Source organism: Mustela putorius, unplaced genomic scaffold, assembly GCF_011764305.1.
Source record: "Mustela putorius furo isolate JIRA1106 unplaced genomic scaffold, ASM1176430v1.1 tig00000721_pilon_pilon_pilon, whole genome shotgun sequence".
NCBI classification, from domain to species: domain Eukaryota; kingdom Metazoa; phylum Chordata; class Mammalia; order Carnivora; family Mustelidae; genus Mustela; species Mustela putorius.
The window spans coordinates 1,573,436-1,592,946 of record NW_025421456.1 but is presented as its reverse complement, the minus strand read 5'-3'; the positions used below and the strand labels follow the sequence as shown (position 1 = coordinate 1,592,946).

At 38.0% G+C, this 19,511-nt stretch overlaps 1 protein-coding gene, 1 long non-coding RNA gene and 1 other non-coding gene across 3 annotated transcripts in view; 1 reads left to right on the top strand and 2 right to left on the bottom strand.

Annotated features, from left to right (window-relative positions):
* Nucleotides 1-14,185, top strand: part of TNIP3 (TNFAIP3 interacting protein 3) — a 99,326-nt gene extending 85,141 nt beyond the window's left edge. Inside the window, exons 11-14 of the mRNA XM_045083592.1 lie at nt 2,490-2,540; nt 3,410-3,508; nt 6,426-6,486; nt 13,569-14,185. Coding sequence (XP_044939527.1) covers nt 2,490-2,540; nt 3,410-3,508; nt 6,426-6,486; nt 13,569-13,600 — 243 coding nt within the window. The 3' untranslated portion in view covers nt 13,601-14,185. The remainder of the gene's footprint in view (nt 1-2,489; nt 2,541-3,409; nt 3,509-6,425; nt 6,487-13,568) is intronic.
* On the bottom strand, nt 168-7,356 carry LOC123393031. The gene is made up of 3 exons (XR_006607734.1): nt 7,049-7,356; nt 1,137-1,346; nt 168-521 (listed from the first exon to the last, which is right to left on the bottom strand). It is a non-coding gene; the product is annotated as an uncharacterized LOC123393031 (long non-coding RNA).
* A 1,935-nt stretch (nt 14,186-16,120) lies between the features above and the next one.
* On the bottom strand, nt 16,121-16,227 carry LOC123393042. Its single transcript, XR_006607744.1, has one exon. It is a non-coding gene; the product is annotated as a U6 spliceosomal RNA (small nuclear RNA).
* Nucleotides 16,228-19,511: the final 3,284 nt, after the last annotated feature.

Genomic DNA, 19,511 nt, shown 5'->3' with positions numbered 1-19,511 from the left:
AATCTCAAGCAGACTACCTCCTGGGCACGAGTCTGACACAGGGCTCCATCCCATGACCCTGAGATCATGACCTGAGCTGAATTCAAGGGTCAGACACTTAACCAATGAAGCCACTCAGGCACCCCCAACCATTTATTTTTCAAAAATCTCATTCACTCTAGTCAAAGATATAGTAGATGGCTTAACAAACTTTGTTTAATGTATTAACAGCAAATCGAATGCCATGATACAATAGAATTGGCATGATGTTATTTGAATAGCGTATTATCTGTGGTCCAGAAAAGGAATTCTTAGGTCAAATTATTCTGGCACTAGTTTCCTGTGTACCAGAGTTTATACATTCTATTGCTAAGGATGTTTTAAGCCAATGACTAGTAAAATAGGAGTGTGGTAAAGAGCAAGATACTTAGAGATACTTAGGAGTAGGAGTAGGGGTAGAAGCTTCATGTCTGTCCCTGCTTTGACAATCAGGAACAACACTGAGCAAGTTCTCCAACTTTTCTGCGCTTCGTTTTCTTCACCTGTAAAATGACAAAGTTGAACCAGATGGTCTCTAAAATATTTCTTATAATTCTAAAACCTCTGTCTCTAAAAGTAAGTTTCTAAATCTCTTAGTATACTCACCTGTGAGATATATGGATGATGGTTTCCACCACCTCCTGACTTCACAAAGTTGTTCTCAGGGTGAAATGAAAAAAAAAACAAAAAACAAAAAACCCTATACAAAAACATCTAGTTCGGGACATGCCTCACAGGTTTTTCACAAAATGATTTTAGTCTGTTGGCAGGGGGAGTTTTTAAACAGAGTCAGTTAGTTACATAATTAACATGCCACATTTAGTCCCTTGTAATTTAATTTTGATGCTTTATTTCTCCAAGGCATTTGTTATATACCGTGAGGAACTAAAAGAATGATCCTTGCTATTAAAGACTGACAATATAATGAGGGAGACATATATAGCCTATCCATATGGACTCCTTATAGTCTATCCTTGTGGATTCCTGATAGTCCTTAAGGATTCCATATTGGTGTATCTGTCTACTCACTGAAATGTATCTGTCACCCCAAAAATCAATACTGGTGCCACCTAAGTCCATTTGTGAATATGTACAGAGCAGAAAAAAACTTGAGTCACCTTGCACAATTGTTCCCAGTTGAGGTCCAACAAGGCCTTGCCTCCTTGCTTCAGCTCTCAGACTATAACAATTATCTTTTTTGTGGTTTATTTCATCCCACGTGTTCTCATTTTTGTCCTTTTTGTTGGTTATTGCTTTGCTTAAAATGCCCCCCACAGAGTGCTGAGGTGCTACCTCATTTCCTTTAGCACAAGAAGGCCATGCTGTGCCTACAGAGAAAAGACATGTTAGACAAGCTCGTTCAGGGAATAACATGATACTATAGGCCAAGAGTTCAATGTTAATGGACCAATAATCTATATTTAATAAGATGCCTTTAGCAGAAACACACATAAAACAAGATTCTGTACTGATCAGTCAGCAAAAATGGTCTGACCAGAAGCTCGAAGGAACCTAACCCTGCATTTCCCGAGGAGCAGTGGTTGCATTCGCCACTTCATGTTCATGGTGACTTTACAGAACATAACTCCTGTGGGTTATGAGAACTGATTGTACACAGTACACATTGGACTATAAAAAGTCACATGGAAAATGTATAATGCTAAATGGGAGGACAAAGGAAGGAGAGTGGCGGGACTTGAAACAATATCATTCAGTGGGGATATATGCCTTACATGGATGAGGAACAGGGTGTGTGGGGATGACAAGAGCATGACTAACGAGTCAAACAAAAACGGCTTTCTCTAGTTGTGTCGGATGTTGAAAAACCGCAGGGTGGGTAACTCTGCTGGGCCTTAAATAGGGAGAAGCCATAAAGTATAGCAGTGCGACATTGGACAAGTTCCTCAGTATCTCAGAGCTCCGTGTCCTCATCTGTAGAACAGGGATAATAACACTGAGTACCACATAGAGGCATTGGGAGGAATCAGTGAGTTATTACATGTAAAGCCGTAGATCAGTGTCCGGCACGGAGGAAGTGCGTGCACAACTTCTAGCATTGACTGTGGTAGCTCTTCAGTGTACAGCAGACGGATTCCAATTTTGCAATAAGCCGTGGAAGCTGTTTCTGTGTCTATCTCTTCCTTCCTCTATCTCTTCCTATCTCTTCCTTCTTCTCTACATTTATGTCTGTATATCAGAATATCAACCTAAAACTGAGAATGACAGTTGTTTCAACAAATTGAAATAACAATTTAAAATGATTCCACTTTCCAGATTTTACTTGGGTTTTCAAGATAGAATCAACGCGGGTCTGGAAAATCCAAAACGTGACTGTTTTCAATGGCATGACTGCTGTATCAGTGCTTCACTCCTGGGGCTTCTGAGCAGATCTTGACAGCTGGGTCAAGAGTAACTTTAGAATGAACCATGTGGACTCTTTCGATAAACAAATGCCTTTGTTTTGTCTGTAGATAAAGGCTTGTCAGATGGAGAAAGAAAAACTCGAAAAGCAATTAAAACAGGTACGTCACTCCTTAACCTGAATTCACCAATCTTCTGATTGTAGTTGAAATGGCAACATTAAGTTCTGCCCCCACATTTATTCCTGGGCACAGCAGTTCCTCATGGTTGCAATTAAAGATGTATTCAGGCTCTGCTACAGATGTTCAAGAACAACCCAGGCTTTGCTTTAGGGACTAAAATGCCAGTGGATAGATAATGCTTACATTCCACCAAAGCCTCTCAGCCCTAACACTCATGAAAAACACATGCTTTCCAGAACATGTTACCAGTAGCACATGCCTTAGCGCATAGAAGTCTATGGGGATTTTTTCATAGACCCATGAACACCTGGTAAGTATATTTCCTAGGTGTTTCTTGCAGTTGCGTACACAATGTACAGTGGAAAATTACATCAAAGGTTTGTGCCTCTTCAAGAAAATACAATATCTTCTTGGCACAGAAGTGTTCTGTCCTATTGGTTCTCTAGTAGGCTTCAGGGATGAATATTATTTCTCTTAATTCTTAATTTCCTCTCTGGACTTCCATTATGCTGTAGGAGTCTTGTTAAAACTTCTTTTATGGTTTCAATGGCTGGTTCTTCTTAAGTGAGGACTCTCTGTGAAGATAACTCAGACACATAAAGTTCAGTCTATACCATTTAAGTGTTTCTGATGTCTTCAACATCAGAAGCTAATCATCTTCCCTGGGTGCCTCATTGCTGTCAGCCCAGAGGTCACATCCGTGCTCCCACTATGTTGAGTTGGAATTATGAAAGAGTTCGAAGGAACCTTAAGATTTCAGCCAAACCTGGGGTTGTATAAAGCAAGTGTCAGTGTGACTCCCCAGTTTCACCCACTTCCAGTGAACCAACGACATTATCCTCCCCCAGATGTTGTTCCCGATGTGTAACTGCGGCTTGAATTCCCACGGGCAGGATCCATGTGCACCAGCAGGCCCTGGAGCTGCACGGGATCAACAGAAGCCCCCAGTAAGTAAGAGCCTGCGTCTCAACACACGAATGCTTATATTACCTAGTAGGTGCCAGTATTTTTTTTTTTTTTTCTGGTAGAAATGCTGTCTGTCTCTATAATTTGGACACACACTCTTGTCCACAGAAAGAGCCTCTTTTTATCTTGGCCTCTAAGTTAGAGAGTTACAGTGGTCATGGTACACTCTACACTTTTTGGGACACGGAATCCATAGGACACACGTGGATACAAATAAATTCACTGAATGGCATCAAATTGAGCTGTAATTCATTGAACGATCACACAACATTTTATAAAGGCCATTTTAAATGACATACCTGACTCTTCCAAAAGAGGGCTTTTGTGCATAAAGAGAACCAAAATGAATATCACAAGTCTGAGAGATGCCTTTTTCAGTTGTAAACTTATATTGAACTACTGGATATGGCTACATCTGTGCAATATAGTCTTTGACATTTTCCAATTAAAAGGATATTCTTAAAGGATCCCAGCAAAAGTGACCCACTTAAGTTGCTCTCTGTGGCTGTGTCTAGCCAGGCAAAATGAAATGAACTGTGGAGCAATTATTTGTGAGTTGAATTGATTTGGACAGTCAACCTGAATAAGCCAGAACCAAAGCATCCTTCCTTCCCTTCTCCATAGCACTATTCCCCCCACCCTCCCCCACCATCTGGACGCTGGTCTCTACTCTGTGTTTTGGCTACATAGACAATGTCTTTATGCAGGAAAAAAAAAATTATGCATTTTCTGCATTTTGGAAATGCTCAGGCAACTCCCCTCCCCCTTACTTTGTGTTAACTGTGTTTTTAATTATGCAAAGAATCTTGAGATTTTAACTGGGATTTTCCTGGCAGAGCACTTACGGAGAGCATGAATCTCTTGCTTGCCATACTTTTGTATTTGAGTGTGACTCAAAGCCCTTTTCCCAAGGGAGGAGGTAATGACTCTTTGGGTGGCAGAGGCATGTCAGAATTTAATGAGCATCCCTTCTTTGACCCTGGAGTGACACACAGCACACTGCTGAGAATTGGGTTCTTTTTGTGTTCTCGCCCGTTGTCACTTCTGTCTGCTCACCCTGCCCCGTTTCCTTTTTTCTTTACCTGTCTGCTTACTTTTCAATCTTTACCAGAAACACTTCTGGGAATCCCCAAACACAGCTATTGTTCCTTAAATTTTTGTCTTTCAGAATGTAGAAGTAAATTAATATTGTGGGAAACATAAAGAGATAAGAGTTCACTTTGGATTGAGCTCCTACAGGTGCAGGAATTGGAGAAATATTCTTGTGAAAGGTTAACAATAAAACCAATGAGTCATGCAAGTTTATCTAGAAGTAAAAATGACTGTTTTCTTCAAATACTCATTTATGAAAAGAAGACAGAAATTCACCTATTATAAAATCTCATCAGACTTGCCCAATCAATTATAAGAGGCAATACCTTGTCCAGACCATGTAAAATTATCACCAAATAAAGTCTTGTATTTGAAAAAGATTCCAAGCCATGTATAATGGCCTACATTATCAGGCAGTGTTCAGTCAAACAGAATCTTGGTGTAACAGTAGAATTTCACTCCTGGAGTTCATTTTAAAAGAACAGTTCATGCTTTATGCTTATTTCTAAGCCTGAATTAAAGGACAAGCAGTAGTGTTTGTAAAATTACAGTATATTTGCCTTCTTTTGGCAACTCTCCTGGAATCTAAAACTGAGGCTCACGTCACTTATCCTATGTGTTCTTTGAGACATCTAAAAATAAACGAGGAGATAAAAAACAGAGGTGATCTCATTTCCTCTTTTAGCTTTTTCGTGGACCAAAATGAGCCAAGAGCCTAGGTGTCTGAGTGGGGGTAAAGTGGGGTCAGACTGTACTAAATGCAGAGTTTCTTAGTGTCTTGTCAGATAATTGAGCTTTAAGGCAACTTTCAGTGGTCTGGCAGCCCCTGCAAATTCTCCCTGTTGGCTTATCGGTAGAGACATTTTCAGGAGTTATTTCAGGAGGTAATTAATTAAGAGAACAAAAGATCTGTATTCTGTGTGTCTTGGGAGGTGGGGAGTAGGAGGCAGGGGTGAGCACTGGGAGCAGAAAGACAGACCATCCTCATGGGCAGGGGAGGCTGGGTTGCTCTGTTCCGAGTGGCTAACTATAGAGGTACTCCATCTTGGATTTCTCTATCTCTGACTTGGAACTCTATCTTGAATTTCGGGTCAGTAGTTTATGATTTACTCAAAGTAGTTTGTTTGACATGTTCCCCAATGTCCAATATCTAGGTGTTCTTAACTGGTGAAGCCTAGAAGAAAATCCCACAAGAAAAATCCAAGTCTACCCTCACCTCTTACCTCCTTTCTAATCTAAACTCTCTGAACGATCTAGAGAGTACTTTCTATGGAGGAACAGAACGAAGAGAAAGATCAGCCCTGCTTCATTGTCCTGAGCCTCTGTAAGCGCTCTCCTCACTGAATGGCTTAGATTTCTTCCTTGTACCCCAAAACACTAAACTTGTCACTGTTCTCTTGGTCTCTCTGTTGTCTCCCGTGTGAGTGCTTTAAGCGCAGTACTTATTGATGGTAAACTGCTTTGTTTTATTTATGGACTGTAGTAAGTTTTACCGAAGTATTTATATTTCTGCAGATATCCCAAACACATCTGCTTAAAAAAAAAAAGAAAAAATGCCACAACCCCAAAGTAGAAGGAACTCTGGCCAACACAAAGTGGATTTGGTGGGGGAGGGGGGGGTTGGGAGATGGGGATAGTGATGAAGGAGGTAAGAGAAATAAGCAAGATTGGCAACAGGTTTGGATAGAAAGGACTTTTGTGCTGCCTACGTAATAAAAGCCACATAGTATAATTATATTTTTAATATGCCACTATGTTTTGTTTGAAGTCCATATTGCTATAATAATGTTTTATTGTTCCACACAGCCAGACTATCAGTGGTATGCTCCTGACCAGTTTCCGCCAGATGTGCAGCACAAGGCAAATGGTAAGACCACAGCTGTATTGAGCATTCTTTCATGTTTACATTTTAATGGGATCTTTTTGGGATGTTTACTCAACATACATTCATTCGTACTCGAGGAGGGCCTTCTATAAAGTCGTGTTGAATACACAACTCTAATTTGATGCACCTGGGGTTAACTTGAATTCCTTCAGAAACAGAAAATGTTCGAATGCAGAAATGTAGGAATCTCAGTTCTGGCTTCTGCTCCTATTCCAGGCTCGGAGTCAGTATTCCATCTGGGGCTAGAAATGAAAACTTCAAGTGCAGCTATACTGTAACAACAACAACAAAGCTCTGGGATTCCACTACAAAGGGCAGATGCACATCCACTATTCCAGGTTGAGTTTGCTAGACAGATGTTTTAAATGTCACTGGCAGACAGACAGAGGAAACCAAAGGCTCAGAACTGTGTTCCCAAGTGACTAAATGTCAGACTCCAAGTTTAGGCCAAGGTAGCCCACAACACCCACCTCTAAGTGTGCTGGGGAAAAAAACAAAACAAAACAAAACAAAAACACTAAAAAGTCACCTTTCAAGTACTCACAATGGAAAACTCTTTTATTTTTCTTTGGTTGACCGTTCTCCTCTTCTTTCCAGAATATGCCACACTTTCTCCTGCTTGTTTCTGTGCTCTCATGAGATCACTCAGGAACAGGCTGTATAAACTGGGCTATAACTGTAATCCCACCTCTATTCTCATCACAAGTCAGCCATGCCTGCTACGTGTTTAAAAATCTCAAATGACACACACCTGTGACCCTACATTCTTAATTACCAGAGACTTTAATCTATCTAGAAAGGCTGAATATGAGCCATATTCCAATTTCAGGCCATACTTGAAGCTTGATCTCATTTAGTTCAGATCTGAGATCATAGAATTCTAGATTTTACTACAAGGAGCCCATTATGGAGTAGAAATAGAATGCCAGGGATAACACATGTGGTTTTGTAGATTGTGTACTTCACAAGTTCAAGTTCTGTAAATTGAGCTTCCTAGAGTTGCACAATACACAACCTGGACAGGTGTCCGCAGCAGCACTAGGAGTGGCAAGGGCCATAGCTTATAGCAGCTTTATAGAGAAGAAAGATAAAAAGTGAGAACTCTATAAAAAAATGTCTAGGTATGTATCAGAAAACTGTAGGACTCTTTTTCTTCTGTTTCTACTATGAATACAACCATTGGTTTTAATGAAATTCTTGGGTTCCAGTCATAATAGAGAGCTTTTATTAGAAAGACATACTATTAACCATAATGGTTGTTGCATAATGTCTGTGTTTTTGAAATCCATTGTTGTATAATAGCTGAGCTGCCACCCAATTATAATTTTCCACTTCATATTATATTGGTCTGAAATGAATATTAAAGGTATTTTCTCCCTGAATTGGAGTTTAACCACTAGAAAATACAATTATGCAGTAGAGAATTCAGTAATATCATAAAGCCATTTTTGTATCACTAATAGATTCTTCTTGGACCAGTGTAATAGAAGCTAATAATTATATAAGGTAGAAGTGAATTGTGATGACCTTCAGAAACTAAATTAAATATGTAAAAATAGAATGTTATAGGCAGTATGTAAGACCTAATGATTTTTGTCTGTTGGGAAGAAACATAATGAAGTTTGTGTTGCATAAACATGCTGTGTAAGAGTCTACAGATGTAAAATTACAGTAAAATATAAACCTCTATTATGTAGCAACCTGAGTATTTTTAAGGACATTGCATTAATCTTCACAGCAATGCTATAAAATAGGTTTTATTATATTGTACCATTTTACAGATGGGGAAACTGAGGCTTGGAGAAAATTAAAGTAGCATGCATATATCACACAGTTGATGAAATTTAGTCCTGGGATTAGATTCTAGTCATATAGGACTTCAAAACACCTGTGCTTTGAATCACATCCTATAGTGCCCTCAAAAACCTACCTCTCTCACTATATTAGAGTTTTCTATAATGACAGATAGAAAATGAGAATGGGGATTTACCTTGCATAATTATAGAACTTAAATCTAACCCCAATAATCTTTTCTTCCTATGAAGCCATAACATGTGTTATCTGTACTACTCATTTGGTATTTTGAATATCACAGGGAAAAGACAAGGTATTATGTAAGATTAAGTATGTAATAAATATGTTATGAATCAATGCATGCTTTGTCAGCCCTTGTCGAAACTGATGGGATACGTTGCTGTTTGAACCCTTTCCTTCTGCATACCAGCCCAGCTCTGCAGACGACTGTGGCTTGTCTGCAGCAGGGACAAGGGCTGATCAGGGATAGGGAACCACTGGAGAAATAAATTCCTTACTCAGGAATCTACCTGTTTTTGATTTCTATTTCTCCTCTTCTAGCTTTCAAAGCTGATGCTATCTCAAGGTTCAAGCCAGTTTGGCAAAAACTCTGAAATCACCCTTGTCAAAAAAAATCCCTCGTATGCCATTATTTAACTTCAGGGGTGGTTCTTATTTTTCTTTATGTCATTTAATTGGAAAGCTCGTAGATCCAACTCAATTGCTCAGAATTCTTAAAAGTAACTTTGTGGTATCGTTAAATAGTTTGAAAAAGTTTTTGTTAAGCAGACATTTTTGTTATGTTATTACTCATTGTCTTAATACTTGGCTAATATGTTTATCTTTCACTATTCACAAATACACTGCTAGTCAGCACACCCTGTGTTTTGGGCTATAAATACCCAAACTCAAACAATCAAGAAAAAAATGAGTGGAAAAATTAGGCTCTGTTTCTGGTAAATTATAAACAGAAAGTATTTTTAAAACTCTTATAAATATTTATTCATTTAATAAGTACGGAAGTTTTCTACTTGTATTTCAGTGAAAATAACCCTTTCAGAAATATGGATATTCAAATGAATATTAATCTGTGTGCGTGTTTTGTACATTGTCCTAGTTCTCAGTTTTTATTAATTTCCTATGACTCCCAACAAATTTTACTTTTCTGACCCCAATATATATAGCACATTGTAGTATGATCCTAGTATCTCTCCTTATAGTTCCTCTTACGGGAATCTAACCTTAAATAGTGGCTCTGACATCTACACGTGGAAGCGTTTGCAGAACAGTAGCCTTTTGGGTAATGAATGATTAAATTGCTATGATCACTAGATCCTCCTTTAACATGAGGCATGAATACATGGAGAGCTTCGTATTTCAGGCTCAATATTTAAACGTCATGAATCAAGCGTAGAAACTATTATAGTCTATCCTCCTATTGACAAATATAGCTGGAAGGGTAGATGAAATTTAAAATGCTCACATTCCAACCAGGACACAGCGGCCCAGGAGGACCTGAGCTGTGGCCCATCCCCTTTACTTCCCACCTTTCCACTGGGAAGGATCTTGAGTGTGAACTTGCCTACAGCCCAGTTGGCACATCCGTATGTCCCTCATTACACTACAAACAGCGTAACATAATGAGGGACTTCAGGCCTGGGCTTCAGGCCACATGAGGCTGAGAAGCAGAAACAGGATCACTTGGGCAGGAATTTTGAGGTTCCTCATGTAGGTACGAAGAACTTGTTCTAGAAGGAGGCAGGTTTACAATGGGGAGGAAAGTGGCTGGAGGAGAGCCAGAGCAGGGTCCTCTAAAAGTGGGAAACGAATGAAGGGCTTCCTGGCCAAAGAAGAAAGTCAGTAGGTACTGAGTACTATCATGCAGTCTTTGGGTCACCGTATTTCCAGCTTTGCTCTCAGTTACATTCTTTTGTTTTTTTGTTTTTTTGTTTTTTTTTAAGATTTTATTTATTTATTTGACAGAGACAGTGAGTGAGAGAGAACACAAGAAAGGGAGTGGGAGAGGGAGAGGCAGGCTTCCTGTTGAGCAGAGAGCTTGATGTGGGACCCGATCCCAAGACCCTGGGATCATGACCTGAACTGAGGCAGATGTTTAACGACTGAGCCACCCAGTCGCCCCATTTTCTGGTCATTTTAGAATGCTTTGCAGACACATTGGAAATTAACTCTTCTTACAAAAACTCAAGATTTAAATAAAGGTTTTTAAGGCATTTAAGACTTACTTGGCTTTCTCTCTTCACATTACTAAATAATTGCATTTTTATATGTTGAAGTCTATAGATGTTAAGGGGTTACTGTTTCTGTTAAGAAACATGATTTTATGCAGAACATTTTAATCTCATTTCATCTGTTATCAGAATGGGATGCAAAATGACTTCCATGTTTCTAGAACAATTATGGCATTTTAGAGTTAGTATAACCTTGAAAACATGTTTTTTGTTTCTTTCTTTGTGAAATGTCGAAAGACTGTGTTTTCTAACTATATCACATGCCAGTCTCTTCTGTACCTTCCAAATTTTTCATATGCTGCAGAGCTGAACTTTGTCTAATGAGCTAGAATTCAATTCTTACATGTTTGGAAAGACATGAAGTGTGGGCACGTGAGATTGTGTTGTGAGCAAACATAATTATTTCTTTATGATATAAGAGATCAAAGCCCAACTATTATAATTGGTCTTTACTAATGTCTAGTAATAACTAATTAACCGAATACTGACTAAATTCCTTTCCTAGGGCTACCATAACAAAGCACCAAATACTAGATGGCTTAAAACAGCAGAAATTTTATCCTCTCATACTCTGGAGGCTAGAAGTCTGAGCTCCAGGTGTTGGCAGGGTCATGCTCCCTCCAGAACCCCTAGGGAAGGTTCCTTCCTTGCCTCTTCCTGTTATTGGTAGCTCTAGAAGTTCCTTGGCTTTGGCAGCATAACTCCAATCTCAGCCTCACTCTTCACATGGCCCTCTTCCCTCTTGTCTGGGTCTGTGTCCAAATTTTCATCTACTTATAAGGACTCCAGTCATATTGGATGAGGCTAATCCAGTATAATCTCATATTAACCTGATTATGTGTACAAAGACCTATTCCAAATAAGGTCACATGCAAAGGTACCAGGGGTTAAGACATACACATTTGGGGGGAGGGACACACAATTCAACCCATAACATTGGCCATGTGCCAGAAACTATTTTAGGCATTGTATATATTTATATATTAGTTCATCAAAACCTTAGAGCAATGCTATGGAATGAGTACTACTGTTGTTCCTGTTTTAAAATTTTGGAAACCAAGAAACAGATAATGTCACTCGTCCAAGACCACATAGCTGGTTATTGGCTAGGACACAGACAAGCCAGGAAGTCTGCCTCCAAAGCCCATGCTGTAACCACCAAGCAATATGGACAACTCCATGCTACATTAAAATATAATAGTGTCATCATTTAGATCTATTCTATTTAAATAAATTCTAATGGATCTATCCTGAAAGCCAGAATCTGCAATTCTCAGTTTGTGTCTTTTTATAACTGTCTTTATAACTGAAAATTACAGATAATTTTACATCAGTAAAATGGCTGGATTAGTTGGATTTTTTGCAGTGGTATGAAGAGATATAGGAATCAGCATAAATAGTAGAAGGTACTTAAGAGATGTAAGAAAGAAGAAACTTGGACACTATACTTGCGTGATTTTCAATACAAATGGATAAAATACTAAGAATATTTTTTTTATAAAATATACTTAATTATCTTACCAGCAGTTAATAAAAATAATCAAAATTTAGAGACAAATAGTTTTCTGTCTATTTCTGGATTTTTAGAAAGAATTGCAGGAGAAATGCATCCTCACCTTATAATGCCATAAAGGTCAGCTTAATGGTAAACTAAGTGGTTTTGCGAAGGGACATTAAATAAAGTGTAAATGTATAATTATATGTACAGGAACATATTAAAACACAGGTGGTAAATATATTCCTATGCAGACATTGATTTATAAGCAAAGACTAAACATTCTGATTAACATCTTATATAGATAAACATAGGTAGGTAGATAGAACCTAGATGAGAAAAATGCCCACAGTAAGCTTAGACTAGTCACAATTCTATTAGGTGAATAAAATTGCAATATTTGTCTTAAACCGAAGATAAAAATCTGTAGGGAAATGAGGTTTCTATTACATGTCGCATCCCAGCTGGGAAGAATGTCTACTTACCTACGTTTCCATACTGTTGATGCTTGAGCACGCACGTTCTGAGGTGAGTGGGCATGTAGAGAGCAGAGTCCTCCTTTTACCTCTCTGCTGCTCTGGGGCACCTCCCCTCGTAGAGGACTTTAGATTCAGCCGATCCTTGAGATAGAGTCAGACATGGCCTCTGCCACCAAGATCTGTGGGTAGGTATCATAAATGGATTAAATCTAAACTTCAGACTGGTAAGACCAGTGGATTATACTTCTGGGTCCAAAGTCATGCTCTCACCATATTAGATACCTTTTTAGTAAAATGGGCACCATTCTTAGAGGAGTATTTTATTTAAGCCTGGAAAGGAAACAGTTCATTAGTTTGAAAGTTTGTTTATTTGAAGTACCAAGTACAGGGCAACAAGTGTAGAACATTTAACATGTTCTCAGTTGTTATCATGGATAAGAAAATACCTTACTTCTTGAAATTTGTATGTATTTTTTTGTCACCCTGAGTAGATCTCTTTGATTTTGTCTTCCCTATAGTGCTCATTTGTGGTATTCTATCCTAGTCTTACTGAAATATACCACGTTTTTCGTATTGGTCTTCATGGTACATTAACACATCTTAAGTACAGTGATCTTTTCTATTGCTCTGACAATAATGTACCCTTTGCCATACTTAAAGTAGTTTATGTGGTAATTATCTTCCCTGGGCTAAGCACTAAACCTAATAGTAACAAATATGACTTACTTTCCTAAGCAAATGCTTGAGCTACCAAAATGCCAACAGAGATAAGAAGTAGTACAGAATATTCCTCTTCAGGCATGAGTAGAACTAGGCCACAGCTGATTTCACAAAGTGGTAAGCATATGTCAATGCTTAAAATAATAACCCTCCATTTCCCGCCTCTTGATTTTTCAGTGTAAACTTGTGGGAGCTCATGAATAAAATATTTCTCTTTATCTTTTTTTTTTTTTTTTTGCCAACCTCAAAGTTTATGTTAGCCCTGAGCCAGAAGAAGAGAAATAAATTTTTAATTTTTAATCTGAAACATTTCTCTGTTTTTCATAGGTTTCTCCTCAGAAAAGAAAGTCAATCAGTAGAAGCACACGCAAGTAGAGGAACACTCGGCCCAGAGGGAGAGCTTGGCTGACGACCCTCATTTTTCTTTTTACTGGTGGCTTATGTTGACACAACTGCACATCCTCTACTCCATGATTCGTGCGTGGTGGTGTTTCCCTTTGGCACAGAGAGAGGAAAAGACTTGGGACAGCTAAGATCCTGATCAAATCTGAGAAGCCAGCATTACACAACCAAATGCAATGTCCAGTTTCCTCGAAATGAGATTTAGCAGATGGATTATGCACCATTCTTTGAAACTCTCTTCAGCATATTGCTGTTGGACTTACAGAGGCTGATCTCATGATTTCAGCAACTCCACTTTTGGTACAGTAATATTCTATGTTGATTGAAATATATATTCCCTGGGGGAAGAGTTACTGCAGTTATAAATTTGTAACATTGCTCCCATGATTTCTGTCGGGGCTTGGTTCTTTAGCCAGTGTGACTAGGTACTGTGCTCGTCATTGTTGGTCTTGGTGAACCTATGAATAGGACTGAAGACATGTATAGACCTCCTTAAACTAAATGGATGGTTCAATCTGAATAAAATGGTAACCTTGAAACTATGCTTTGAACAGATCATTCCCATAAGGCAGATAGAGAAATTGTGAGCTTCCTTCATTCTTCGGTGGGATAGTTTATGAAAGACAAAACTCCACTGTGATGTTGATGGCTTCGCTGTGTTCATATGTACTGCAGTAGTAGTTTGGAGACACATGGATTTAGGGTGGAATCTGTTTTTATTTCCCATGGATTTGAGTAACTATTGATGAACAACACGTCTGACTCCTCAAACCTATAAAATTGAGAAATGAATGTATCCAGATTCTATTGTAATTAAATTTTACCGTGACATGACAGATGTCTAAAGACTAAGCAGATTTAAAAGTATTACGTTCATCCATTTAATAAGGTTTCTGCTAGGACCAACTGGAGGTCCTCTTTGTGAGGAGATGTAGAAGTGTGAGACCCATGGATATATGTAATCCTAGAAGCACCTAAAGAAAACTAGGAGCATCTGCTGAAGCTGCAGTCAAATGAAACCATCCGACACACTGCTGAAACTCTGAAACTCTTTGGCTCCAGCTTCCAGAAGTTAAACTACTTATTTCCAGCTCAGACTCTTCTTTTTTTTCAACTCCTGAATATACTCGCAGCTTTGTGTAATGGGAAGGTGAACCAGCCTTAGAAAGTTAAATACTTTCAGCCGGGGTCTGGCGACTAGGAAGATAATTCCTGAGAAAGAATTATCCTTCCTTACATTAATTCTCCTAAGCTTTGTTTTTGCTGCTACTTATTAAAGAGACAAATCATCCTTGAGCAATTCTTCAGCATAAGTGAATCAGAAAAACAATGGGGTTTACAAGTCAGTTTCATCAATGGGGTTTACAAGTCAGTTTCATCAAAGCTTTTTTTTTTTTTTTAATTTCCATTTCCTCAGATTTGTGGAATAGTCATTTCAATAATACCTTTCAGTGGTGGATTAAGTTTGCCAACTGAGATGTGCCTATAGGAATAAAAACTGAACATATACGCAAAACGTACCCTTTGATAGCCTCATTCTAGGTTAATCCAACAGCAATAAAACATGATTTAACCATCCTATTACTATTACTGAAGTCATCCTATTATTAATTAGCAAGTTGGCAAACATTGGCAAGATTATGCAAATGATAATGTAATGGGAAAAACTCCAATTTAAGTGAGACCTAATTTAATTTGAATTCCCAGTGGGTGACTGCAAATGTGGGAAGAGGACCCCTTGCCCAGAGTGCAACAAAAGAGAATTTCTACAAGAAGACAGATTTCTACAGCCCCGGCCCAAGAGCCAGTCAGTCCCTCCTGTGTTCCTCTTTCCAAATCATTTGTTTGGGGACTTCTGTCTCAGCTCATGCTTCATCCTCAGCTGTGGCCCTTGCTTCATTATCACACACAATTTCTGGAAATTAGGTGAGGAATAGCTGTGTCCCTTTGTAGGAGAGGAAATCATACCACACAGTCTCTTTTATTGAGGAAATGGAAGACAAGGGCACATTTTAAGTTTTTGACAATCATGGAGAATTTAACCTTGAAGGTATCACATGAAGAAAATGATGTATTCACCTTGTCTTGGTTGTGACATGAAGTAAAAAACAAACAAACAAACAAAAAAAACCTTCCTTCGGACCTTCAGGTCTGGTTAAGTCTGGGAGTTCGGCCAGCCTCTGATGCTACTAGCATAGTTTATTTTTACTCCATTTTTCTGACAGAAAGGATATTTTGGACTAAATTGCTAATATGAAGCATGAACATACTTCCAGGTGATTTTCTTTATTTACTGAGCTCTATCCCTTAATGTTCAAGTGCATTACATGGTGGAAGTATGGGTCTGAATGGTCACTTTCATGTATTAATACTTTTACGTAGCTCAGTCATAAATGAAATCATATCTAAAAAGACATATGACCTCCCAACTCAATAATTCAACTTTACAAAATTTTTTTTAAATTTAAAAAAAACAAACAAACATGGTGTGCTTCACCAATTCATGTGTCATCTTTGCTCAGGGGCCATGCCAATCTTCTCTGTTTCACTCTAATTTTAGTATATGTGCTGCCTAAGTCAGCACAACAATTATTAGATGAATACCCACTTGTTTTCCAAAATGTCTAGGCAACAGCAAACATCAGCCCATTCCTTTCTTGGCTTCCAAATAACCATTCCTCCCCCCCACCCCCCACCGCCAACCCCCTGGAATAGCACCTGGGTATGCTTTAGGAAAGTTACCCTTTCCTCATTGGACCCAGTATGATCTAAAGTGCCCTGGCCTGTTCTAGTCAAGAGGCAACCATGTGATCCAAACCAGGCTAACTGGACACCCTGTTGCTGAAATTTGAATTTCAAGCCCGCATAGTCCTGGGGAGGCCATGGTCCTTACATTTGATCATGTTCTGCAAGTTTCATATATTTGATGTGAGTAATCCGGTGTCTCTCCAATCAATTCTTGAAGTCAGAGTTTCTCTAGTTTGAAACAAAAGAACCTTAAATTACACACGTGAGAGTTAAAGCTCAGAGACTGTCAAGGATATTGTGAGGAACACATATGTATGTTACACACACACATTTTTAATGATATATTTTAAAGTGGAAAACAAGCCTTGTAATAATATAATCAGATAAGTTAATTCAAATGTTATGCTTGCCAGTCTTACAAAATATTACTTTGGATCATTGTGCAGTATATTTTAATATCTTTAAAGTGGAAAACACCATAATAAAAAATAAAATACAAAAGCCCCTTAGGAAAAGCCCCCTAGGAAAATATTTTAACTAGGCAAACTTGGGAAAAGTTCCAATGAAATAAAACCACCAAAGCCCATGTCTAACTTCCTTATTTCTTTTTCTGAAGTGCTAACTTGCATGTAACTGATCATTTACATTTTCATAGGTTGTTAATAAATAAATTATAGGAAATAGGATTCTTTTGTGTAAGAACAATACCAAATGAATTCTCCTTTAACATCTCAGTGGGATGATGGTTTTTTCCTCAGCAAAGTTAAACTCACATTATAAAATTCCCATTATTCTGTAGCAGAATGTTCATTCAAATGCAGAGTAGTTCCTTAATGAGAAGTTAAGATAAAATTCCTGAATGCTTCAAAATCAGTATAGTTTTATTTATATTTGATCAATTCTACACATATCCTAATTCTCATCTTGATCAAATATCTATTTTGGATGTTATCCTTTGTCAATGTCATTTACTAGAAATTTGTTTTGTTTTTGTGAAAATGTGTGTGCAGTGATGGGACATGCAAAAGCAACAGAGACACTTTCTATTCTTTTTACTGTCTAAGGAGAATTATTCTAGCAGCTGTAGGCAGGAGGCTCTGAAGCCAGAGTGAGTGAAGCTCCTTTTAATTTCCAACATATTTTTTGGCCTTTCAGTGTCTTCAGAAGTATCATATTTTTACGCAAAGCACAGAAGAGAGTCAGAATTTGGCAATTTATACTGAGCAAGATATTAACATATTCAAGTGCTCTAGCAACATTTTATAAGTTTTCCTTTTTACAAAAATGTGTTCTTTCAATAATCAGCAGAATCTAGAATCATTTCCTATGAAAGGACAAGTAGCCTTTAATTCACTTTTATATTATTTCTAGCTCGATAAGTTTCTAGCAGTTTGACAAAAATCCATCTTTCCCATAAGGCATTAAAGGTTAGTCTCAGAATATAGATTCATTATTAAGAAAACTTACAAAATTAAAATGTATTTTTTTTAAATACAGGAAGTGGAGAGCCAATGTTCTGACTTAAATTAATTTTTTTTCCCAGTTTCATCATGTTTTCCTAAAGAAAATTATCATTAATACTATTCTGCAAACTTTTAACTTTCCTTTGGTCGTTCTTTCTTGCTTCAGCACCAGATAATTTAACATCTATTTCTTTCACCTCCTCCACCAACTGGGGAGACAGGATGTGTGAAATTGCTTTCCAGTCAAATGAAAAAAAATCAAGTAAAAATAAGTTATTATGGGTTTTTTGTTTGTTTTTTGTTGTTTACCAACAGAAGGAGTCAAGGTAGCTTAAGACCTCTTATCCCAAATCCTTCAAGAGAGCCACTTTTATCAGAAAGAATGTAATGAGTGGGTATAGCAACATTTTATAGAAAGAGTATGGTATTGGAGTCAGGCACAGATTCTGCGCCTGGTTATACCAGCTGTGACTATGAACAAGGGAGCCTAAACTAGTGAACCTCGGTTTCCGTAACTGAAAAAGGACAACAAGAAAACAGTCTCAGAAGATTTTTGTAAAAACCAATTCATATCACACACGTCACGTTTCTCCCTAGGTGGTGGTTGGGATTTGTTAGCTTCCTTCTGCTTATTGTGATAGTGGAAGAAATTTCTCTTGGGTAACATTTCCCAAAGTGTGCTTGGTAGGTGGGAAAGTGATTTTAACCCAGCTGTGCAGGAGAGGATTCCCCATCTCCATGAATGTAAGATGTTTTGTCCAACTCAGCTTTTACTGTGGGACACTTCTCTTATCTCTTCATGTCACATAGCAAATTGCAAAAGGTATATCGTGGATTGTTCTCACCGTGTCAAAATGTTATGTTATGTTGATAAGGAGAACATACATAGAATTAACACAAAAATCCGATGCCACTCAAGATGAATCTCTGCAAGATAGAGGCATAAAATTCCAAATTCTCTACTAAATTTAGATATATTAGGCTTATTAAAAGTTAGACCAAACACGGAAAAGGTTATGATACCACATATCATTAAGATTAGCTTCTTGTGGGGTGGGACAGGGTAGAAGGACGAAAAAAGGAGGTAAATAAAAAAAGAGGTATACACTTTGATGGGATGGACAGGTGCAGATGATGGGAGGAAGCCCAGCCCCATGAATGGGTGTGATATGCCAAATAAAAGGTGACTCATACAAGGGAAGATCAGTTTGGATGGAAGCCCCAGCAAAACCAACAAGGAGTAACAATGGTGTTCACAGTGAACATGACTGAAAATGGATCAAAGCATGCAGATTGAAAGGGTTATCCTGATCCAGAAAGAGTGAAACAAAACAGAATATCTGGACACATTCTGAAAAAGCTGTACGATAAAGATAAGGTAATAATCATAAATTTGAAAATCCTCATACAGGTTTCCAAGCTAAAAGAAAATCAGTCGGTCTACAAAGGAACAATAGAGGGACACCAGCCAATCCTGGACAATGCAACATACAGGAAGATAATGGAGTAGCACTTGTCTTTTTTTCTTTACATTATACTCTTATTTTTCATTTACCTTTTCACTCATCTTTCAAGTATCAATGTAAATCACATACTGAACGTATATAAATAATACACTGAAATTATATTAAATTTTATATAAGTTGCTCTATAATGC